At 41.2% G+C, this 25,395-nt stretch overlaps 1 protein-coding gene across 3 annotated transcripts; it reads right to left on the reverse strand.

The window, feature by feature from the left end:
• Positions 1–232: 232 nt before the first annotated feature.
• Positions 233–6,810, reverse strand: rpl8 (ribosomal protein L8). 3 transcript variants are annotated; one of them, XM_052015031.1, is made up of 6 exons: positions 6,790–6,810; positions 6,050–6,196; positions 5,743–5,884; positions 3,139–3,357; positions 2,725–2,840; positions 233–445 (listed from the first exon to the last, which is right to left on the reverse strand). In XM_052015031.1, the coding sequence occupies exons 2-6, from the start codon at positions 6,185–6,187 to the stop codon at positions 287–289; spliced, it is 774 nt and encodes a 257-aa protein (XP_051870991.1). In that variant the 5' UTR covers positions 6,188–6,196; positions 6,790–6,810; the 3' UTR covers positions 233–286. The 3 variants fall into 3 exon arrangements, with proteins under 3 accessions (XP_051870991.1, XP_051870989.1, XP_051870990.1); XM_052015029.1 differs by having other exon boundaries at positions 6,723–6,807; XM_052015030.1 differs by lacking the exon at positions 6,790–6,810 and adding an exon at positions 6,739–6,760.
• Positions 6,811–25,395: the final 18,585 nt, after the last annotated feature.

Raw genomic sequence — 25,395 nt, forward strand, 5'->3', positions numbered from 1 at the left:
AATTTATAGGACTGGAAAGAGGGAGGGTAATTGGAATGAGCTGAATTGTTTGGTCTGGATCTACAAACTGAATGGCAACCTATGCTGTACTCTGGTTTTTATTCCGTGTTAATTCCAGACTTGCTGAATCATGTTCCCCAATGTTGGAGCAATTAAAACTTAGTTTGCTGCACTTGTTTAAAATTGTATGTATATATTATTTTTGCATATTAGGAATTTTATACAAACAAAATGCACTTTAAGAATTTTTATTGTGACAAATAGGGACATATATTACACCAAGGAATTAATTCTCTTTCTCTTGGACAGTTTTGGTACCCCGCAGTCTACCAGTACGACGAGCAGCAATGAGACCGACTTTGCGCCCAGCTGGAGCATCTCTCCTGATGGTTGATGGCTTACCAATATGCTGGTGGTTACCACCCCCAAAGGGATGTTCTACAGGCTGTGGAAGAAATAAAATCAAATTAACAAAATTCAAATATTATTTCTATCAGTAAATGCCTCTAGTTTAATGAACTCTGGAATGCATTACTGATGGAGTGTGATTGTTTTATATTTTTACTCTCATCCACCTCGGTCACCTTTATTTCATACTCCTTTATTTTATCTGCTATATTCTCTTCATTTCAAACATCAAATTCTCTACTAAAAACAAGATCTCAATAACCATACCCATCCTGTTGTCACAACAGCTTGCCCAGACTACTGAATTTATCAACATTAGCCATATGAAGTGTTAAAGAGCTTGGATCAGAATTATAACATAACCCTGCCCTGCATTTCCACAATGCAAATTCACAATCTTAACTACTCGACCCTACACCAAATGCAAATTTCTCTCAAATCTCACTTATTTCTATGCTTACAACCACATGAAGATCCAATGCTACAAGCTTTCCTCCTACATAAAATAATTTATGAACTCTTCCAAACAAAGCAGCACTGATCATATGTAGTTCATAATGCCTGAATGGATAACAGCTACTTTTAGAATTATAACACCATGTTTGAAATCTCCCTAATCATTAAATCCAGAAGAAATTGAGAATCAAGGATAATCAAAGCAGTCACAATTCATTTAAGGAACAACCTTGCCCTCAATGTCAACAAAAGAGCTGGTCATTGACTTCAGGAAAGGGGGCGGTGTACATGCACCTATCTACATCAATGGTGCTGAGGTCAAGAGGGTTGAGAGCTTCAAGTTCCTGGGAGTGAACATCACCAACAGCCTGTCCTGGTCAAATCACATGGAAGCCACGGCCGAGAAAGCTCACCAGCGCCTCTACTTCCTCAGGAGGCTAAAGAAATTTGGTTTGTCCCCTTTGACTCTCTCCAACTTTCACCGATGCACCATAGAAAGCATCCTATCTGGATGTATCACGGCTTGGAACAGCAACTGCTCTGCCCAGGACCGCAAGAAACTGCAGACTTGTGGACACAGCCCAGCGCATTACGGACACCAGCCTCCCCTCCTTGGACTCTGTCTTTACCTCTCGCTGTCTTGGTGAAGCAGCCAGCATAATCAAAGACCCCACCCACCCAGGAAATTCTCTCTTCTCTTCCATCGGGTAGAGGATACAGGAGCCTGAAGTCACGTACCACCAGACTTAAGGACAGCTTCTACCCCACTGTGATAAGACTATTGAACAGTTCCCTTACACAATGAGATGGACTCTGACCTCACGATCTACCTTATTGTGACCTCACACCTTATTGCACTGCACTCTCTCTGTAGCTGTGACACTTTACTCTGTACTGTTATTGTTTTTACCTGCACTATATCAATGCACTGTGTAATGAACTGACCTGTACAATTGCTTTGTAAGACAAGCTTTTCACTACCTTGGTACAAGTGACAATAATAAACCAATACCAATAAATACCATCAAAACTAATCAAGGAGCTTTATGTTGGTGTATATATATAAGTTCATCTACATGGGACTTTTAATCAAGTAAAAATTAAAGAAAATAACTACAGTTTTGCTAAGGAAGCAAATGAAGTAAAGGATTAATAAGCAATGAGATAAGCAAAGGAGGGGGGAAACTGGAGAGTTCAGTTCACAGTTGATAAAATGCATAGCCACCACTGATGGATCAAACTGGTCAGGTTGCAGAAAAGCACCATTGCAGAGTTCATGGTGAAGTAGTATACACGTGCAACCAGACATTATAAAGGTAGATAATATTTATGACTGAACCAATAAATAAGAAATAGCAAGCAGTTAGCTATACAAACTCCAGAGGCAACCATGCAGAATGTGAAAAAGCCACTGCTGAAGATTCTGTGCCTGTGACTGGAACAAAATACAAATAATCCACCTTTGGAGGATGGATAATACAGAAAGAGCGATTAGATGAATTGGCTGTGGAATATGTCAAAGGATGCATAATAACATGAGGACATATTACAGTCACAATCTGAATAACAAGTCTTTTGTTTAAATCAATTTTAATGTCAGGAAAAGAAACCTCTGGCTGAAGCAGCTCCTGTATCGAGCTGTAGGAAAACTGGGTATCGATCTGAGGGGAAAAAGGAAGACCAGCAAGGACTGAATGGTTTGGATTTTTTTTAAATGAATTATGACAGATGCTAAGAAAGAGGAAAGTACAACCTAGGAAGATGGACCAACAATAGTTTTAATGAGAATAAGTCCCCGAGTGAAACAAGTGCACCAGTGAAAACACTTAACAATTGGTTACTTAGGCTACTTAAACCTACGTTCATAGCCACACCACGGACACGTGGCCAGCAATTTCTCTTAGCCTTGTACTTGTGATAAGCCCGACCAGCCTTCAGTATTGGTTTATCAATACGACCTCCACCAGCAACAACACCTGCAATCAAAGTAAAATACTTACTCAGAAATACTCAGCTTGCATTATATGAAGAAATTTGTACAAGATTTTAATATTGCTACCAGAGAGAATAAAAAGCTTTCAGTTTAAAAATTACTAAATTGCAAGTTACTCTTGTTTTAAGATTACATAAATAACAAGACAACCTTGTTTAAAGAAATATAGAAATGCACTGTGTAAACAATTCAACTTTTTAAAACCATTTTATTTGCATAAACATTTGCACATTTTAAAATCTGTCAACACATGAAAAAAAGGACAGTAAATTGAATCTTACCAACAATAGCTCTGTTAGCAGAAGAAATTACTTTCTTAGAACCCGATGGCAACTTGACACGACTTTTTTTGGTCTCAGGATTGTGGGAGATGACTGTTGCATAATTCCCAGAAGCACGGGCAAGTTTACCACGGTCACCTGGCTTTTCCTCCAAACAGCACACAATGGTACCTTCTGGCATGGTACCCACAGGGAGGACATTTCCAATGTTCAACTGAGCTGCAAGCAAGCAATTCACACAATTATTAATCAACAAATTTAGAAAATTTATGATTTCAAATACAGCTTAGTTATAATTCTCATATGCTAATGAATCAAGAAAAATACAACTCATTTATAAAAATAAGTACACAAAGACAGCTACCACTGTCCGCCTGCCTTGAGTCAAGGTTTTTCTCCTATTCAGCATGGTTCTTACACAATTTCACTTCATTTCTGAAAAGCCATAACAGTAAAAGACTTCATTCTTTATTAATAAGCCAAAAAATACAGGAGATAACTAAAGTTTTGTGCTCCAGATATTACTTAAGAAATATATAACAGGATTGGGGACCAAGAAGCCTAATATAGTTTTGTAATGTTGGTTGAATTCTCCTGTGTTCTAAGTGCAGTTATGTACCCCACTGAATAGCAAAGAGGAAAAAAGGATAGCACACGAAACAAAGACATTTGATTTGAGAACCGAGTGAGAACTCCGGGTATTTATGAAGAGGTCCTAGCCTGGGCCCAGCACAGATGCAACCGTGAAGACATGCCAGCACCTCTACTTTCTTGCAAGTTTAAGGATATTCAGCATGTCATCGAAGACTCTTACAAACTTCTGCAAATATACAGTGGCAAGTGTTCTGACTGGTTGTGTCACAGCCTGGTCTGGAAACTCCAATGCACAGGAACACAAGAACTTCAGAAAGTGGTGGACTCAGCCAGTTCCATCATGGATACAGCTCTCCCCACCATCGAGGACATCTACAAGACACAATGTCTCAGGAAGGCGACATCCATCATCGGGGACCCCCACCACCTGGGCTACGCCCTTTTCTCGATGCTGCTGCCAGGCAGGAGGTACAGGAGCCTGAAGACTCACACCTCAAGGTTCAACAATAACCTCCTCCTCACTGCCATTAGGTTCTTCACGTGACCTGAAAAACCCTAACGCTACCTCAGACTGCATTTTTTTTCTCTCTCAATCTTGCACTAGGGTTGTTATGAAGACACAAGAAAGACTGCAGATGCTGGAAATCTGGAAGTCTGGAGCAACACACAAAATGCTGGAGGAACTCAGCAGGTCAGGCAGCATCTATGGAGAAAAATGGACAGTCGACGTTTTGGGTCGGGACTCTTCATCAGAATACAGAAAACACAACTAGTGTTATGTTTATTTTTGCGCTTGTGCAAGTTACACATAATTTATGTTAACTGTAATGTTTGTAATATATTCTGCTGCTGCAACAAGCTAATTTTCATGGCTTTTTTTTTAAAAAGCTTCATTATACAGAATGGCATCAGGCCCTTCCAGCCCAACAAGCCTGTGCCGCCCAATTACATCCATGTTAACCTACTAACCCGTACATCTTTTTTGGAATGTGGGAGGAAACCGGAGCACCCAGAGGAAATCCACGCAGTCACGGGGAGAACGTACCAACTCTTTACAGAGAGCAGTGGGAATTGAACCCCAATCACTGGCACTATAATAGCGTTACGCTAACCGCTACGCTACCGTGCGGCCCACTTATACCCTGTGTATGTAAGCCTATGACAATAAACTTGAACTTCTTTCTTCAGTTATGTCAGCAAATGAGCAATGTGAGTGATATATCATTTGAGGAGGGAGGAGTATTACAAGGGCATTCTTAGAGCCAGACAAGGTATGACTACTCAGGTAAAAAGAAGAAAGGGAACCCTTGTAGGAACTGTGGAGGCTTTTCCAACAAAGAACCATAAATGCAAGGGAGTGAAATATTTCCACCAGGGAAGAACTTCAGGTCAGTTGCTGATAACAGCAAAGCGTGCAAGAGATTTGATAGAGCTTAATGACTGGAATTGGAACTTCACTCAATTGGGAATGTGGGTACCACTTAAGCAGTCAAAGACTTAACTTCACTGGTGAAACACAGCATCATCATTCAGAATGAAGGCTACAAACATTCAGGGGTTACATGCCAGATTAATTACAATTAATAAAATCCAAAACATTATAGAAATAGCATTGCAGGAGATAATTGTAGAAGTGACTTGTGCTATTTCCTCTACACATTTTAAAGAGCTCAAGTCAAGGTTTCAGAACTGATTTGATAAGTTTAGATCTTTCAAAATTTTGTTTATGTAATCCTTTAATCCAAAATGCATGATGATACTGCTCTGAGACTCCCAGATTACAAGCAACTACATCAATTACAGGGAATCACATCAAATTACCTTTCAGAACAACTCTAATAACACAATTCAGACACATTAATTATTCAAAAATTAAAATCATTGTCTGTGAACTAGTTCAGTTAGCATTCTAGTTTACAGTGATAGATGAAGTTACAACTGGATGAAATGATAACTTTTAAAAGCACAAACTATAAAAGGACAATTATGTGATTTTTTTTCTCAACTTACCCTTCTTGCCACAATAGATAAACTGACCAGTGTGAATACCTTCAGCGGCAATAAACAGTTCAGTCCGCCTTTTGAACCTGTAAGGATCGCGGAATACTACCTTTGCTAGAGGAGCACCACGGCCAGGGTCATGAATTATATCCTGCAAAGCAAAATAAAACTCTTATTACATTTTAAATTAACTCTGCCAGGAATTTACTCCTTTAAGGTAAGAAGCAGTTTGTTTACTTAATCACCTCCACAGATAAAAAGACTTAACTATAAAAATGGAAATTCAAATGGAGTTGTCTTTCTTTTCAGTACTTGCCTTGACAATTCCCTTGATGTAACCATGGCGTTCAGCGAAGTCCACTGCCCTCAACTTTGCAGGACCTTTTCTATGTTTCACATGGGCTTTGAAGACGGAGCCTGCACCCTTCCTCTGCCCTCTGATTACACGACCCATTCTGCACTACTGTAAGTACAACAATCCATTCAAAAATATATTTTTCTGTGATTATTCAAGTAAAAAAATAACCAGACATATGAAGCAGCAGGAACATCAATATTTTACTTCCATTGTAAAATGCAAGTGGCATTTCCCATTCATGCTATACTTTTGCCAATAAGACACTTAAACGTTCTAGTAGGTGACTTCTTTAAGAACGCAGTCAGGACCAATTTAATGGGCATAACTTCGCAGGGGAACCATTTGCAGAACTTCTGGCCTTTCCCCCCGCTCCCATCACCTCTCATGGGTGCACTACTTTCCCCCGTGCGGAGACATTTAACCACCAATTCCTACAAGTGCCAGAGCACAAAGTGACGGGAAGCGACGAGCAGCTTCATCCCTTTAACTCAAGTCACGGGCTCCATGTTAGTTACAGCAGGGACTCAATCGAACCGCATTTTAAACGAACATAAAATCGGATATTTAATAAATGAAATTCATAGCAGTGACAACGAAATAACAATGATCTATATTTTGAGGGAATATTAACCGGATGGCTGCTAAACCTGCAGATTAGACTCGGATTACGCTGGTGCCCACATCCCCCATCGGCCTACCGAGAGCGGGAGTCCGCGCAAAAAGGAAGGTGTCACGTCCGTGCGGCCGCTACTTCCGGAACGCCGTTCGAGGGAAAAATACTTTTCTCCATAAATAATCCTCAGCACACGGAAGGTGATTGACGGTTCGTGATTGTGTTTGTCAAAAAATAATCGAAAGCTTTTTTCGATAAACAAAAAAAAAAGTTGGTGACTTGAGTTCCCTGTTGCATGATGGAAAATGTAGTCCAGGGGTTTCTGTGCCGGCTTCTTCCAGCTGTCAATCAACAGCATGGTTTCTAATTATTCCTGTTACGCAGGAAATTGCGATATGCTGGTGGACAGCTAGTGTTTCATCCTGTTCTTGTTCCACAGAACTTATTTCTCCCCACGTTGACTCTTCCTTCTCCCTTCATCCAGTCGCTTTCCACGTACATCCGTGACACTTCTGATGCCCTCCGCCACTTTGACAGTTTCCACTATTTTCACCATTGATGTTCAATCCCTTCTCCATTGTATTCCCACACCAGGATGGCCTGAGATCCTTTGCATTTTTTCTTCTTCAGAAGCCCATTGAACATTCAACAACTTTTCCTTTAACACCATTCATTTCTTCCAAATCAAAAGTGTAACTATTGGAAGACTGGAAGGTCCAAGCTATGCCCATCTATATATACAATGTCTGCAACAGCCCTGATTTCATCCCTACTCAGACCAAACCCTCGCCCCTTTTTCCAATACATGTTGATTGTATTTGTGCTGCTTCCTGCTCTCGGGCAAAACTCAGAAGATTCTGCCACTGTCCAGACTGTCTGTACATTCATGTGGTCATGTCTGATTCTTTCCTCACTTTTTTTGAGTCCTCTATCAACATTTCTGATTTATGTGGGCAATCAATATCCATTACAAGCTTATAAACTCCACAGCACTTCCTCCCACCTGCTTCCTGTGGAAACTCCTGTAACTGTTCTGATGATGACTCTTCCATGTTTCCAAGACGTCTTCCTTAACCTTGGCTTCCCTTCCACCATAGTTGCCAAAGCTCTCAACTGCACTAACCCCTCTACTCTCAGCCAGATCAAGGATTGAGTTTCCTTTGTCCCCACCTTTCTCCAGCTTCTACATTCAATGGATCATCTTTTGTACATTCTGTCACCTTCAACATGATGCCTCCACATTCTCCACTTCCCTTCTCTTTCAATATTTTAAATGGAACTATTCCCTCCATGACTCCCGAGTTCACTCTTTCATCTCCACCAACATTCACCTCCTTTCTCCCAGCACCATTCGATGCAACTGCAGGAGATGCAACACATCTTCTTTTCCCACCATCCAAAGCCCTGAGCATGCTTTCCAGTTGAAGTAATGATTCACTTGTACTTTTTCCAACTTAGTTTATTATATTCAGTGCTCATGACATGTCCTCCTCTACAGTGAAGAAACCAAATGCAGATTGGGTGATGCTTTGCAGAACACTTATATTCAATCTGTAAAGATAACCATGAGTTTCCACTCCCCTGTCACCTTAATTCTCCATCCCACTTCCACTGGGCAGCATAGTTGGACAGCTAGTAGACCTGCTACATCATAGCTCCAGTGTCCCAGGTTTGATCCTAACCTCTGGTGTTATTTGTGTGGAGGTTTTGTGTTCTCCCTTTGACTGCATGGATTTCCTCTGGATGCTCCAGTTTCCTCCCACATCTCAAAGATATGTGGATGGTAAGTTAATTGTGTACTGCAAATTACTCCTGATGTGTAGAGGAGTGAAAGAATCTGGGGGACTTGATGGAACTGTGGTCAGAATAGGATGGGTTAGGCTAGGATTTGTGTAAAGATGGGTGCTTGATGGTCAGCATGGATTTGATGGGCTGAAGGGCCTTTTTCTGTGCTGTAACTCTCTATGACTTTATGACTATAACCCCTCTGTTCCAAGGAAATCCAATATGAGCTCAAGGAACAACATCTTCCAACTTGGGTAGTTCTGATGAGAAGTCAATGACCTGCAACATTAAATAAACATCAAAAAACTGCAGATGCTGGAAATCTGAAATAAAAACAGAAAATGCAGGAGAAACTCAGAAGCTCAGGCAGCATCTGTGGAAAGTGAAACAGAGTTAACGTGGCATATCAAAGACTGTTCGTCAGAACTGGAAGGGTCTTCAAGCTGAAACATTCTTCTTCTTCATTGGGCCAGAAACATACTGAACACACTTTGGAAACTTCTCTCACTTATTGCCCCCTAAGTTATTGCTATCCCAATCTATATTTGGGCAGTTGAAGTCCTTTATTATCAATAATTCATGGCATTTGCAGTTCTCTGCAAACCTGCCCTACCACATTTTTGTCACTTGATTGTCACTTGGGGTCAATACTTCAGATCAAAGACACTTGTCAAAACCAGGAAGGAGAGAAAACAGGTTAGTATATAGTTCCAGATCTGAAAGAGGGATCTGAAATGCTAGCCCTGTGTCTCTTTCCATAGATGACCTGTTGAGTGTTTCCACCATTTTCTGTTCTTATTTCTATTTGATTGTACTTCATCCTCCACGGTAACATTTATTCCCTCCACCATTGGCTGGAATATGTACCAGTTATAAAATACACTACAGTCACTCACCTTGGCTGTTACAGGACTTTCCAAACTTGCCATCTCTACTACCAAGAAGGACAAGGGCTTCAGGCGTGTGGAAACACCGCCACCTGCAGGTTTCCCTCCAAGTTGCACTCTATCCTGACTTGGAAATATATTGCCATTCCTTCAATGTTGTGGGTTCCAAATCCTGGAACTCCTTCCCGACAGCACTATGATAGTACCTTCACAGAAAGGACTTCAGTGGTTCAGGAAGTGGCTCACCATCCTTTGAAATGCAATTTGGGAAGGGCAATAAAAGCTGGCTTTGCCAGTGATGTGTTACCAAACCGAAAAGTGACAATATTGAATGAGTCAAATTTAAATCAGAAATTTTGAGTGCTTTCAAATTAAAACCATGTTATCAGATTTACTGCCCTATATCATGATAGTAACGTGATATATTTCAATCGTGGAGCAATGAATGCCATTTAATACTAGTTGAATTGACAAAGGAAACCAAATTCCTCAAAGCAAAGCTGGAAACAAAATAGAAGTTGACTCTTAGTAATAAAAGAACACAAACTGGTCACTAATGTCACCACCAGGGATTCACAAATGTAAAGAAGCAGGAACAGGTGTATGAAAAAATTATTAAAAACAAATGAGAGGAACAACTGCTAAAAATGATTTACAGGCTGTCCCAGCGTGACAAACACATTCTGTCAAAATCAGGATCACAGAAATATTGCTGTAGAGAAATTGAGACTTGAAATTAAAATTTACAGGTTATAAAGTATTTAAAATTAGATAGGCTGGGAAAATTGGGAGTCAGATTAGTTGTATTTATGACATTTACCATAAACACAATAAAAGTAATGTGATAAAATCCACATGAATGAAAGTGCAGGTATCATGTTAATTGGTGTTTTTCTCAGTATACCTAAAATGGAAAGGAGGTGCATGAAGAAGTATGCAATTATTAAGGGCAGTGGGAAAATGTCATGTCAGGAATTAGCAATCAGCAGGAATTAATAGATCTAGAGAAGATAAGACACCGGAGGAAGAGTTCCAGGTTGATCTGGAATTCTATAGATGGGAGAAAGGGTTCATAGTCTAGGGTGAAGACTAGGCCAAAGAAACAGACACATAGATGAAAGCAGTGTGTGAAGAGCTCAACGTCATGCTGGACTTGGAGTTCATTGAAATGAAGATGTAGGAAGTTGAAGGCGGGGCCTCTTCCGAGAATGGATTGTTTGAAATCACAAGGGGTAGATCAGGAGAGATTGTGAAGATTTAGCAAGGGGTAAGACCGAGGGGAGACATAGTGTTTGAGGAATGTGAAGGGAGAGAAAGATCAGGGTGAAGGGTTAGAAATCAAGAGCTGTTGAATTTTGTGATCTATGATGCCTAAAAGGAAGGAAAAAAGTCTTTTGTTGAAGCACTGAATGCAGCAATGCATGAAGTGGAATTGCAGACACCTTTGAGACAGAGTGAGTAAATGCTGTTGTAGAGAGAGAGAGATCAAGAGCTTGCACATGCTGACACATGGCATTAAGGGTGGATTTATGGATGCAGTAATAGTGACTTAAGAAGTGATTTATTTGCACCACATAGTCAAAGAGTTGTACAGCATAGAAACAGGCCCTTCAGCCCACCACGTCCTTGCTAACCTTCTTGCCCATCTACACTAATCCTACTTGAACATTACGTCCATATCCTTCCATACCTTGCCTACTTAAGTGCCTATGTAAATGTTCCTTAAATGTAGTATTTGTATCTGAATCTACCACCTCCTCTGGCAGCAAGTTTCAGATATCAACCACTCTCTGTATAGAAATCTTTCTCCTTAAATTTCCTTTAAAACTTCTTCCTCTCATTTTAAACCTAGGCACTCTTGTTTTTGATACCCTGACCATGGGAAATAAGATTCTGACTACCTACCATATCTATACCTCTTATAAATACTTCTGTCAAGCCTTCTTTGCTCCAAGGAAATCAAACCCACCTATCCAATTTCTCCTCATAACTAAAGTCCTCCAATCCAGACAACATCCTGGTGAATCTAGTCTTGCTACAACGCCATCACATTTCTTCCCATAGTGTGTGGCGACCAGAAATACATACAATACTGCTGGTGCAGTCTAATAGTGTTTTTTAAAGTTGTCACACAACATCCCAACTTTTATATTCTGTGCCCCAAACCTATGAAGGCAAGCATGCCATATGCATTCTTCAATACCCTATCTCCCTGTATTGCCGTTTTCAGGGAACTTGCACTTGAACCCCAAGGTTGCTCTATTCATTAACATTCCTGAATGTCCACCATTTACTGTACATGTCCTACCCCTATTTGACTTCCCAAAAATCCTACCTCACACTTGGGATTAACTTCCATCTGTCAATTCTCCACCCAGCTTTTCATCTGATCTATATTCTACTGTAGCTTTAAACAACCTTCCTTGCTATCCACATCATCACCAACTTTCGTGTCATCAATGACTTACTAATCATACCTCCTACGTACAATTCAAGTTGTTAATACATATCACAAAAAACAAGGGTCCCAGTGCCAATCCCTGTGGTGCACCACTGGTCATAGATTTCCAATCAGAAAAACAACAATCTACCACTATCCTCTGCTTCCTATCACTAAGCCAAATTTGGATCCAATTAGCCAGCTGACCTTGGATTCCATGTGCCTTCACCTTCTGGACAGCCTACCATGCAGGATCTTCCTAAAGTCCATATAGATGGTGCCTACCACCCTGCCTTCATCAATCTTCAATTAGCTTCTCAAAAAACTCAATCAAATTACTGAGGCAGGATTTCCCCTGCACAAAACCATGCTTACTATCCCCGATCAGCCTATTCTGCCTTCCCAAGTGTACATTTTCTCCTATAATTTCCCTACCACTCATGTAAGGTTCACTGGGCTGCAGTTACCTAGATTATCCCTCCTGTTCCAGAGGAACAACATTAATTATCCTCTGGTCTTCTGGCACCTCACCTGCGGCTACGTAAATGAGGTGAAAATGTGAATAATGTGAATGAGGTTCACCTCACTTGTGAATGAGGTGTAATTCCTCATTCTTTCATAGATCCCACCTACCCCAGAAGCAGTCTCAATGATCCAAGTACCTAAAGCCCTCCTTCCTGCACCAGCTCTTTAGCCATACATTCATCTGTCCTATCCTCCTATTTTTTACACTTACTGGCATGTGGCACAGGGAGTAATCTTGAGATTATGATCCTAGAGGTCTTGCTTTTTAATCTTCTGCCTAATTTCTGAAACTCACTTTGCAGGAAGTCATCCCCTTTTCTACCTGTTGCTGGTACCAATGTGTACTGTGACCTCTGGCTGTTCTCCCTCCCCCTTCAGAATGTTCTGTATTGATCTGAGACATCCCTGACCCTGGCACCATGTGCTCACAATGAAGTCTCCTCTACATTGGAGAAGTCAAACATAGATTGGGCAACTGCTTTGTTATATCTGTTCAGTGTGCAAGGGTGACCTTGAGTTTCTGGCTGCCTTTCACTTTAAATCTCCATCCCACTCTCACTTTGACTTCTCCATCTTTGGCCTCTTAAACTGTTTCACAGAAGCCCAATGTAAACTCAATGAACAGCACTTCATCGTTCAGCTAGGCACGTTATAGCATTGATGTCAACAACAGACAACCAGCCTTTCCAGTTTGTGTCAGATCTGGCAGGTTCTGATGTAAGGTCATCAAACTGTAACACAGTTTTTCTCTCTCCAGGTGCATAGTTTCAGAATAAGGAGTTGCCTATTTAAAGTGGATATAAAGAGGCTTTTTTTTGTCTCAATGATAAGTGAATCTTTGGAATTTTCTCCCCCAGGGAGCTGTGGTGGTGGGGGTTGGTCATTGAATATATTCAAGGTGGAGATTGACAGATATTTGGACTTCAAGGGAATCAAAAAGTATGCAATGTAAAATATACTTGTTTTCTAATCTGATGCAATGTTAACTTTGTTTCTCTGCCCATATATGCTGCCTGACTTGCTGAGTATTTTTTGCATTTTCTGTTTTTATTTGAGTATAAAACCAATATGGTTATGCCAAACCTCTATAAAATTATGGTCAAATTGCAACAAGGATATTGTGTCTAATTCTGGTCATTACACTACAAGAAGCAGGTGAAGGCCCGAAAGAAAGCACAGAAAATATTCAGCGGTGTAATTCCGGAGGTGAGAAACTTCAAGTACATAATGGATAGGAGAAAGTAGGATTGCTTCTCTGAGCAGAGAAGGTTGAGAGAAAATAATAACATAGGAAACTGGAACAGAGTTAGATAGTGTAGCCTGTTCTGCCATTCAGTAAGATTATGGCAGATGTGATCTAGACCTCAACTCTATTTTTATTTTATTCCCCATACCCAGTACTCTCCTATGGTCCAAATAACTATCTATCTTAGTCTTAATTCAAATGACAATGTCTCCACAGCTCTTTGGGGTAGAGAATTCCAAAGAGTCACAAAATTCTTAGGGAAGAAATTCCTTCTCACCTGCATCTTAACTGGGTGACCCCTTATTCTGAAACTATGCCCCCCCCCCCCCCCCCAGTTCTGGATATTCCCATGAGTGAAAACATTCTCTCAACACCTACCTTATCAATCCCCCTGTGGGAGAACATAAAACTAAGGGTGACTATTTAAAGATAAACAGGTAGCCATTTAAGACACAGATGAGGCAATTATTTTTCTCTCAGTCTTTGGAACTCTCTTCCTCAAAAGGTGATTGATGCAGAGTCTTTGAATATTTTTAGGCAGAGGTCGATAGGTTCTTGAAAGGCAAGGGGTGAACAGTGACTGCAGGTAGATGTGAGTGCAGAGTTGAGGTTATATTTGAAAAAGCCATGTTCTTATTTTATAGCAGAGCAGGCTCAAGGGGCTGAGTGGCCTACACTTGCTCCTAATTCATATGTACATATAATTTGTATATTTGAAAATGGTATCATAAGGGCTGTTCTAAGGGATTTGGCATCAGAGACAAACTAATGAAGAAGCTTACTCGGGTTGACCATATCAAACATTGTGATTTTCTTTGATTGAATTCTGTTCAAATATAAATGTATTAGGTTTATCAGCAATGAATGCCAATAGTAATTCCTTGGTTTGTGTAATTTGTGTAATGTATCTTTCTAAGAATAAAGATTATTCTTTGAAAGGAAATATACTTGCTGTAGCAATGTTGAGTTACAAAGAAGAAAACCATTACTAAAGACTCTGTGCTGTTATAAAAGAAATGTCGAAGTTCAGGATATAAATTCTTGTGGCAGGGCTCATGAACCATAGAGATGAATTTCTGGATGTCTTAGGGTTTGAATTACATTACCATGTGTTTACACAAATATAAGTTGTAAATGTGAAAGGATATTGGTATTCTGATTTTAGATCTATTCACCAATAAGGCAACAGGCCCTCTTCAAGGAGACAGCACAGAAATAAATTTTAAAAAGCTATTCCAAATAATGATACAAAAAGTCAATTCCATTTCCCATATTTCTGCTCACATGCTTTCTCTTTTTCAGAACCAGGTCAAGTTTGCCCTTGTCCTCACCTTGTGCTCCACCAGCTTCCATAATTTCCAACAAAAAACAGAAAGCTGGAAGAACTCAGTAGGTCAAGCAGCATCCGTGGAGGCAAAAGGTGCATGTCAACATTTCAGGATTGAGAAGGAAGAGGAAAGATTGCCAGTATATTATTTTTTGAGGGACAGGTGGGACAGAGGCAGGTAGGTGATTGGTGGAACCAGATAAGGGGTATGGGGGATAAAAAATAAACTGCTGGAAGAACACAGTGGGTCAAGCAACATCTATGGAGGCAAACGGATGGCTGGCATTTTGCATCGAGGCTCCACATCAGGATTGGGGGTGCGGGCAGATGGAACCAGGTGAGGGAGAGGGAGGGGATGGGAAAGGTGAATAAAGGGAGAAGAAACCTAAGTTAGTATATGTGGGTGGACAACACCAAGGGTGAGAATTATCTGAAATTGCAAAATTCAATGCTCATACCATTGGGTTGTAAGCTACCCAAGTGGAGTATGAGATATTGTTCTTCCTATTTGCACTTGGCCTCGTAATAGCAATGGAAAAGGCCATTGATGTAGGGTCTCAACTTGAAATGTCAACATATACCTTTTGCCTCCACAGATGCTGCTTGACCCGCTGAGTTCTTCCAGCATTCTTATTTCTGTTCTATATTCCAGCATCTGCAGTCTATTTTGTACTAATACTCTACTACAGATTTTCTTCAAGGCGTGATAAGGTTTTCCTCCTCTCTATGACAGGACCTTGAAGAAGTTTTGCTCCTCTCTACAATGGGACTTCCATGAGTCTCTCTTTCACTGTTCTCCCTCTGTAGTTTCTGCTGCTCCTCTGCTCCTAGATAACATCCTTACCAAGATTACCACATCCATGTGTCTTTCCTCAGCACAAATGCTGTCGCAATATTGTTCCATATAGCTTCCAGCTCCGGTTTTAGGTCTCCCAGTTTGGTTCCAGCCAGGATCTCAGGTGTGTTCAATCTATTCACCATTTCTTCCTACAGTTTTCTCTCTGTATCCCACACTCTACCTCACTGCCAGGCATTGTTATCTTCTGTTCCTTTCCCCCTGACTCCCACAACTTCATTTCTTGCTGTTTCAAATTTGCTGCTCTCCGCAGTTCTTCCTTCTCCTCCGCTGAATGCAAATTGGAAGAATATCTCATATTCTGCTTTGGTAGCTTACAACCCTATCATGTGAATGTTGAATTTTCCAATTTCACATCACCCATGGTGTTCTCTGCACACACACCCACTCACCTGACCACCGAGGTTTCCTCTCCCATCCCCTCCCCTCCCCTCTCATTTGGTTCCACCTATCACCTACCAGTCTTTGTCCTACCCTTCCTCATATTGCTATATACAGCCAATTTTTCCTCTTCCTTCTCAGTCCTGATGCAGGGTCTCAAACCTAAACCTCAATATACACCTTTTGCTTCCACAGATGCTGCTGGACTCACTGAGCTTTTCCAGCATTGTTTTTTAGTTCCAGATTCCAGCATCCGCAGTCTCGTCTCAATGATTTCCAACACTTCTAGCATGCTACCTCCAGCAAACACATCTTCCTTTGCACTTTCACTCCTTTATAGCATTTCAAATAGATAATTTCAACCTTATACTCTGATTTATTCCTCCATCACAGATAGCCACATTCCTTCTGTACAATTGCAAGAGATGCAATACATCCCCTTTAACCTCTTCCCTTTCCTCTGTTCTAGGCCCCAAACACACTTTGTAAAGAAACAAATATTTAACAGCACTTGATTCAATTTATTGTATTGTCTTTCCTGCTCACAATGCAGTTTCTTCTTAACTGAGGACAGCAATCGGGAATTGCATCACAGCTTTGTGAAAGAGTTCAATTTAATCTGCAAGTGAGACTCCAGTCTTCCTGTCACCTCTCACTTTAATTGTCCATTGAACTCCCAATTTGACATCTTCTTCACTTTCCTACACTGTTCCAACAAAGCTCAGCATAAGTCTGAGGAACATCACTTCATCTCTGAACTCAGGACATGACGGACTTCTGGAACCAACAATTTCAGTTCAGAGCATTTCTAATATATTCTGTTTTTATTTTTGAATTGCAGCATCAGCAGTATTTTCCTTTGGTTATTTTGTTTAATGATTTTGCTTCTTCCACTTACACCTTCTTCATACTAATCTTTTGCTTCTTTTCTTGTCCCATTACCACCTCTTTGCCTTGCATATCATCACGTTTCATCATTTAATCTCTTATCACAACCCCTTTCATTCTCTCCTCTCGTCTCCTCACACTGCATTTTAAAAACTGTTATCCTAATTTTTTTCCATTTGGATGAAAGCTATTAATGTGAAACATTAATTTTGTTCCACATCCACAAATGCTGCCTGACCTTGCAGTATTTTCTTTTTGTACTCCAAATGATGTTATTTCTGTCCATTGGACATTTCGTATTTTGTGATGCAGAAAGAGAGAGTTTCCATCCCATGAACATTGGGAAATATTAATTTAGCTTTACAGCCATTTCACTTCAATTTTCACAGTTGTAGAAAATTGATAGAAGTGAGATGTGTTAGAGGTTCTGATGCTGATGTGGAGAATGAAACCAGGATTTCTTGCAAGATACTAAACGTGGAGGTCAATGTCTGATTTATATTGGCTCTCTTTATTATAAATTCATGAGATGCAAGTGTCACCAACAAGCCTGGAGTGTATTGCTCATCTCCAATTGCCTGAATTGAGGTGCCAGTTAAAAGTTAAACTCACAAATGGGTCTGGAGTCAGATATAGGCAGGAATTGTCCCTGAAGACATTAGTAAACCAGATGATAATCTGAAAGTTTCATGCATAGTAGCCCTGAAATTTTTTCTAGATTTAATTAATTACGTGAATTTAAATTTCTCTATTGATATATTGGGATTTGAACTCATGTCACTCAATCAATGGTCCAGGCTTCTGGCTGAGAGTGAGAGTGAGAGAAAGGGAATAACAAGGCAAAAACACAAAACAAATTTTCAAACTTTCAACTGCACAAAATTCCAAACAGGACAAAACACACAAAATGGAAATTCTGAGTTGATTAGTCTTGAGGTTAAGATAGGCATCTCTGAGCATTTGTATTTGTTTTTGAGACATGTCCATAACCTCCTATGTAAGAAACTGCCTGAATGTTAGTGTAAACTGGTAACAAATGAGGAGGATGTAAAGTTTTTTGGAGGGAGAGTTAAAAGATTGTTTATCAATGGCAGCAAGCAAGTGCCATTAAAAAAAATTAAGAAAACAGTTACAAGGTTGTTAAAATAACACGTTTTATTACTCCAGGATTTTCCACTTCTTGCCAAGTAACCAATGTAAATGCCTTGTGAGCCCAGTGGGCCAATGGCCCAAATAAAAATGTTGAAATTCCCAGTTAGAGGAAGAAACAAAATTAAACCCCTTTGTGAATTGCAAATAACACCTAATTTCGAAAATGTGGAAATTTGAATAGATGTTCAAAGTCTGTTCAGAGATGATAACTACATTGCTGCAATTATTTGTTGTTATGAACATATGTTTCTCATCTGATTTCATAATCCACATTTGATCTTGGGGAATGAAAAATCAAATTATTGATTTAGAAAACAGGAATATTGTGTTGTTTTAGGAATAGCAACAGAATAAATTGTACTGGGAGTGGATCCAGCACAGCTTCGCCAGGTTGTTATCAGGGTTCAAATTATGAGGACTGAATGTATGAACTTTGCTAGTATTCCCTTGAGAATAGGAGATTACATAGTGATCTGATTAACACATATAAAATGTTAAAAAGATATCACAGGGCAGATTTAGACTTACGAGCCACAATTAAGTGGCATCTGCCCTGCTGCTCAGAGTTGCTGTCTGCAGTGTCCAGCTGCTTGCAATCACCTGGATCTGATGTGGAGGGCTCGACAAGCCGACACACGACAGCAAGGAGGCATGCAGCAAGGCATAGCAAGCCTTCAGGAGCAAGTAGGCCTCAGAGCTTTTAACGGGAGGCGATTTTAAATGTTACTGATACTCACATTGAAACATAGAAATGATTAAAAGCATTAAAGTAATAAAAGTAATAAATAAATAACTTATCCTTGCCTTTTCCCACCTAATCTGCAGATCAGAATTCCCATGACACTGATATTGTGTTTGGTCTCAAATCTGAAAGATTCCTCAGTGTAATCCAAAGGATTCCCAGCCCAATCAGGCTCCAGGAGACCAGTGCCAGTAATGGAATGACTTTTTTTTAGTTGTTTAATTGTTCAACACTGTTCATGACTAGATGTGACAGGATTGCAGAACTTCAATCTGATCCCTTGTATGTGAGATTGCTTAACTCTGTCTATTGCCATTGTTTAGCATACATACCGTCCTGTATTGCAGCTTCACCAAACTAATAACTCATTATTTTTATGTATGCCTGGTGCTGTTGCTGATATGGCATTCTGGACTCCCCATTGAAACAGCGTTGATCTCCTTGTTCGATAGAATTGGTGGGATAAGGGATACACAAGTTGTGGTAGTGTACATTTCTGCTGCTTTTGGTTTATCCACAGCACCTCATGGATTCCTAGTTTTGAGCAGCCAGAATTCTTGAGTGTATCCATTTAAAATGCTTGTAGTACCACACAGCATGCTGGGGAAGGTCCTTGGTGTGAAGGCAGGTCTTTGTTTCCACCAGGACTATGTAGTGCCCACTTCTACCGACACCATCATGCACAGATGCATCTACCACAGGTAGGTTGGCGTGGATGGCAACTTTACCCTTCAGGATTAAGTTGGTTTATTCTGTGGTGGTGCTACAAATCCATTCTTCATTATGGATATTGAAGTACCCCAGCCAGAATTTTGCTACTTTCAGTGCTTCTTCCAAGTGTTATTTAACATAAAGGAGCATTGACTTCATGATTGGCATAAGATAATCAGCAGGAAGTTTCCTTGCTCATGTTTGCCTGATGCCATGAGACTTAATGGAATGTGGTGTCAATGTTGAAGACTCCGAGGGTTACTCCCTCCCAACTACATACCACCGTGTTGCCAGCTTTGGAGGTTCAGTCCTGTGGTAAGAGAAGTCCCAGCAATTTACTTACCTGGGAGTGGCTGAATGCTGGTGGTTCCATTTAGAAGTCATAGACCTCATGATTTGGTCACTATTTCTTGGGGTGGGGAAATCATGAGAAACAAGTGGACAATGTGGTAAATTGGATCAGCAAGTTTGCTGATGACACCAAGATTGGAGGCATTGTGGACAGTGAGGAGGGCTTTCAAAGCTTGCAGAGGGATCTGGACCAACTGGAAGAATGGGCCAGAAAATGGCAGATGGAATTTAATGCAGACAAGTGTGAGGTGTTGCATTTTGGAAGGACAAATCAAGGTAGGACATACACAGAAAATGGTAGGGCACTGAGGAGTGCGGAGGAACAAAGGGATCTGGGAGTTCAGATACATAATTCCCTTAAAGTGATGCCACAGGTAGACAGGGTTGTAAAGAAAGCTTTTGGCATCCTGGCATTCATAAATCAAAGTATTGAGTATAGGAGTTGGGATGTTATGATGAGGTTGTACAAGACATTGGTGAGGCCAAGTTTAGAGTATTGTGTGCAGTTCTGGTCACCTAACTATAGGAAGGATATCAGTAAGATTGAAAGAGTGCAGAGAAAATTTACTAGAATGTTGCCGGGTCTTCAGGAGTTGTTACAGGAAAAGATTGAACAGGTTAGGACTTTATTCCTTGGAGCGTAGAAGAATGAGGGGAGATTTGATAGAGGTTTACAAAAGTATGAGGGGTATAGACAGAGTAAATGCGAGTAGGCTCTTTCCACCTAGATTAGGAGAGATAAGTACGAGAGGACATGGCTTTCGGGTGAAAGGGGAAAGGTTTAGGGGGAATTTCTTCACTCAGAGAGTGGTGGGAGTGTGGAACGAGCTGCTATCTGACGTCGTAAATGCGAGCTCACTCTCAAGTTTTAAGAATAAATTGGATAGGTACATGGACGGGAGAGGTCTGGAGGGTTATGAACTGAGTGCAGGTCAATGGGACTAGTGGAATAAAGTTTCGGCACAGACTAGAAGGGCTGAATGGCCTTTCTTCTGTGCTGTCGTGTTCTATGGTTCTATGACCTTAAAGTTATAATTTCCAGTTCTCTTTGGCTACAGATTTGGGGTTGGAGGCCTGGAAGATTGCCAATGTGATACTGTTGTTAAAACAAAAGAGACAGAGCAACTATAGGCTAATCAACTAAATACTGGTGGTGTGGATCTATTCTATTCCTCAGAATTTATTTTCCAGTAATTTGTCAACCACCAATATTCACTGGAGACACAAGAGACTGCAGATGCTGGAATTGGCCATCCTGAGTTCCCAATTGCATTCCATTTCAATTCCCCTTCCCATTCCAAAACTGATCTGTCCATCCTCAGCCTTCTCTACTGCCAGGATGAAGCCCAACACAAACTGGAGGAACATCACCCTCATATTCTGCCTGGGTAGTCTACAACCCAATGCCATAAATAGAGTTTTCCAAGTGTAGGTATTTCCGCCACCCCCCACCCCACCCCCCCCACCTTCCGATCCTCCTCCAGTCCTCCTATTTTTCTCCCCCTTTACCTCATTACCACCTGCCCACCCACCATCTTAATCCCCCTCCACCTCCTGGATCCATCTACCCACTACATACACACAGTTCACCCACAGGTTTCCCTGCCCTGCACCCCCACCCACCCCCCCATCCGGTTCCGGTTCCACCTGCCATTCACTTCTACCCTAATGGTTCCCATTCTCGCCTCCTTTACTTATCAGAGTACAGCAGTGGTAGCCTTTGTGTTCCTGCTTATCCTTCTCCAACAGCTGTCTCCAATCATCACACTCCCCTCCCACACTTGCTCCATTTGTTTCTCTCTCTCTCTGTTTGCTTCCTTCTATCATTCAGCAGCCACCGTCTCTCAACTCCACCCCACTCCCCTCCCCTACCTGGCACAACCGCCTGTCATCTTACACCCCTCCTTGAGTCCACCAATCACCTCAGACTCCTTTCTTACCATTCCCTTTTCCACTTTATACCGGTCATCTCGCCTCCTCACTCTTAGTCCTGATGTAAGGTTTTGACCCGAAATGTCGACAATTCCTTTCCTTCCACAGATGCCGCTTGACCCACTGCTTTCCTCCAGCAGATTGTTTGTTGCACCAATATTTGGCTGATTGGCCTGTAGTTGCTCCATCTATCCCATTCTCTTTTTGTAAATAACTGTACTAAAAGTGTGTGGTAAAACATTTGGAGAGGAAAAAACAGGCAAAGAAATTCATGATAAATGGCAGTATTCTGGGAAAAATAGAGGAATAGAGTTCTGAGAGCATGTCCCGGGATCTCAAGATTTGATGGGCTTGGATAAAGTAGCTAAAAGGCCACATGTGATACTTGCCTTTATTCGCTGAAAGACAGAATACAAATGCAGGCTTGTCGTGGCAGGAATATATAAAACGTTAGTTAGATTGTGGCTAGAGTACTGGAGAAACAAAGGACTGCAGAGGCTGGAATCTAGATGAAAAACACAATGATGCTGGAGGCACTCAGCAGGTCAGGCAGCATCTGTGGAGAAAAGCAGGGGGTCAATGTTTTGGGTCAGGACCCTTCTTCAGAATGAAGATAGGAAAAGGGGAAGCCCAATATATAGAAGGGAAAAGCAGAACAGTGATAGGTGGACGAAAGAGGAGAAGCGGGGTGGGCACAAGGTGGTGGTAGGTAGATGCAGGTAAGAAATAGTGATAGGCAGGTGCAGGGGAGGAAGGGAGAGCAGATCCAATGGGGGATGGGTCAAAGGTAAAGAGAGAGAAAAAGGGGGTAGAAAAAAGAGATAGGCTAGGAAAGGGAAGAAAAGAACAGAACAGTACAGTACAGCACAGAACAGGCCCTTCGGCCCACAATTTTGTGCCGACATAGCTATTCCCTCCTACCTACAGTATGCCCATATCCCTCTATTATCCTCTCATTCATGTGACCATCCAAGCCCCTCTTGAAAGCCCCCATTGAATTTGCCTCCACCACCCTATCAGGCAATGCATTCCAGGCATCCACCACTCTCAGTAAAAAAAAACACCCCTCACGTCTGATCTGAACCTAACCCCTCACCTTAAATGCATGCCCTTTGGTACTGGATCACTCAATAATGGGAAAAAGATATTGCTTGTCCCCCCTATCTATGCCCCTCATAATTTTATACACTTCCAACAGATCACCCCTCAGCCTCCACCTCTCCAGAGAAAAGAGCCCAAGTTTGTCCAGCCTCTCCTGATAGTATGTGCCCTCAAATGCAGACAGCATCCTGGTAAGCCTCCTCTGCACCTTCCCTACAGCCTCGACATCCTTCCTATAGTGAGGTGACCAGAATTGCACCCAATACTCTAAACGCGGCCTAACCAGAGTTCGATAGAGATGCATCATAACTTCTTGGCTCCTATACTCAATATCCTGATTAGTAAATGCAAGCATTCCATAAGCCTTCTTAACCACCCTGTCTACCTGTGTAGCCACTTTCAATGAGTCATGGACTTGCACCCCAACACTGTTAAGGGTCTTGCCCTTAAAAGTGTACTGCTTCTTAACATTAGTCCTACCAAGGTGCAACACCTCACATTTATCTGGGTTAAGCTCCATCTGCCATTTCTCTGCCCACATCTGCAGCTGATCTGTATCACGTTGTATCCGTCGCCAGTTTTCTACACTATTCACAACTCCACCAATCTTGGTATCATCTGCAAACTTACTAACCCACCCATCAACATACTCATCCAGGTCATTTATGTACATCACAAAAAGCAGAGGTCCCAGTACAGATCCTTGCGGAACACCACTACTCACAGGCCTCCAGCCCGAATAAGTGCCTTCAACCACCACCCTTTGTCTTCTACAGGCAAGCCAGTACTGGATCCACACAGCCAATTCTCCACTGACCCCATGCATCCAAACTTTCTTGATTAACCAATTGTGTGGGACCTTGTCAAATGCCTTGCTGACATCCACAGCTCTACCTTCATCATTCTCTCTCATCACCCTGTCAGAAAACTCAACCAGGCTAGTAAGACATGACTTGCGCTGCACAAAGCCATGCTGGGTTTCCCTAATCACACCATTGGATTCCAGATGCTCGTATATCCTATCTCTAAGAATTTTCTCCAGAAATTTCCCTGCAACTGACATGAGACTCACCGGTCTATAGTTCCCCGGATTTTCCTTGTTCCTTTCTTAAATAGGGGAACAACTTTAGCCACTCATGCTCACCCATGCTCAGAAGAAGCATGGTTGGGGCGGGGTATGGGGAAGGGGTGTGGGGATTACTTAAAATGGGGGAAATTCAATGTTCATGCCGTTAGGCTGCAAGGTTCCAAGATAGAAAATGAGGTTCTGTTCCTCCAGTTTGCACTTGGAATTCTCCTGGCAGTGGAGGAGGCCAAACACTATGATGCTAGAGGAACTCAGCAGGCCAGGCAGCATCTGTGGAGAAAAGCAGGTGGTCAATGTTTTGGTCAGGACCCAAAGTGTTCCTCCACAATGATCCTCCAGCATCATTGTGGCTAGAGTACTATAAACAATTTCGGTCACTTTAAAAAGAACTAAAAACTGGAAGCATCAGAGATAGTTATGAGGAGAGACTAACTAGGCAAGGTTGTTTCCTTAAGAACAAAGGAGACTGAGGGGATATTTAACCGAGGCATCCAAAGTTATGAGACGCTTGGATGGGGTGAAGAGAAGGGTCAATTTCCCTTGGAGGAGATCGATAACCAAGGGTCATATATTTGTTAATTGGTAGGATAGGGAAGAAGTTGAGGAAAATGCTTTTTACATAAAGAATGCATGGTAGGGAATGCACTGCCTTAAAAATACTGGACACAGAAATCCATATTACAATAAAACATGCCTCAATTTACACTTGGAGAACTATAATTTATATGGCTGCATACAGAACTCCATTTTTAGCTATCATGTACATAAATGGGCCCGATGACCTCAAACTATACTGTAAGTTTCTCCAATATGATTCTATGAGAACAATTCCTTTTGGGAACAATCATAGCAATTTTTCACACAAAAGTTTATTGAAATTTGTAACTCTGCAGCTCAAAAGGATGTATTATTTGACCTTTGAAGAAGATTAATTTGTGTTAGGTAAGGTATACTGAGGGATATGAAACAAATGGAGGGGAAATGGAGTCAATTGAAAATCATAGCAGATGAGAAGGTCTGAATGGCATCCTCTTGTTCTCAAGTATAAATAGTCATACAACCTCAAATTTATTCAAAATGTTTGATAAATTCTTTCATAATCATTTTATTCTCACCATTTCCCAGGTATGTGGGCAGACAAAGCTAAATATAGCAGAGTGTAATAATTATTCCCAGCCTTTCAACAGCAAAGCTAGGAAAGACTTTGACATGCAAAGGATGATCGGAATTTAGAATTTAATGCAAACAGCAATTGATAACTTTAAATCTGAGACTGATCT

The sequence above is a fragment of the Pristis pectinata genome, chromosome 4 (genome assembly GCF_009764475.1).
Source record: "Pristis pectinata isolate sPriPec2 chromosome 4, sPriPec2.1.pri, whole genome shotgun sequence".
NCBI classification, from domain to species: Eukaryota; Metazoa; Chordata; class Chondrichthyes; order Rhinopristiformes; family Pristidae; genus Pristis; species Pristis pectinata.

Bases quoted from the DNA above. Each gene is read 5' to 3' on its own strand.
- rpl8 (XM_052015031.1), bottom strand. From the start codon at position 6,187: ATGGGTCGTGTAATCAGAGGGCAGAGGAAGGGTGCAGGCTCCGTCTTC. The intron at 5,885-6,049 runs GCAAGTACTGAA...TTTGCTTTGCAG, and splicing joins ACATCAAGGGAATTGTCAAG to GATATAATTCATGACCCTGG. The intron at 3,358-5,742 runs GTAAGTTGAGAA...GCTTGCTTGCAG, and splicing joins TATCTATTGTGGCAAGAAGG to CTCAGTTGAACATTGGAAAT.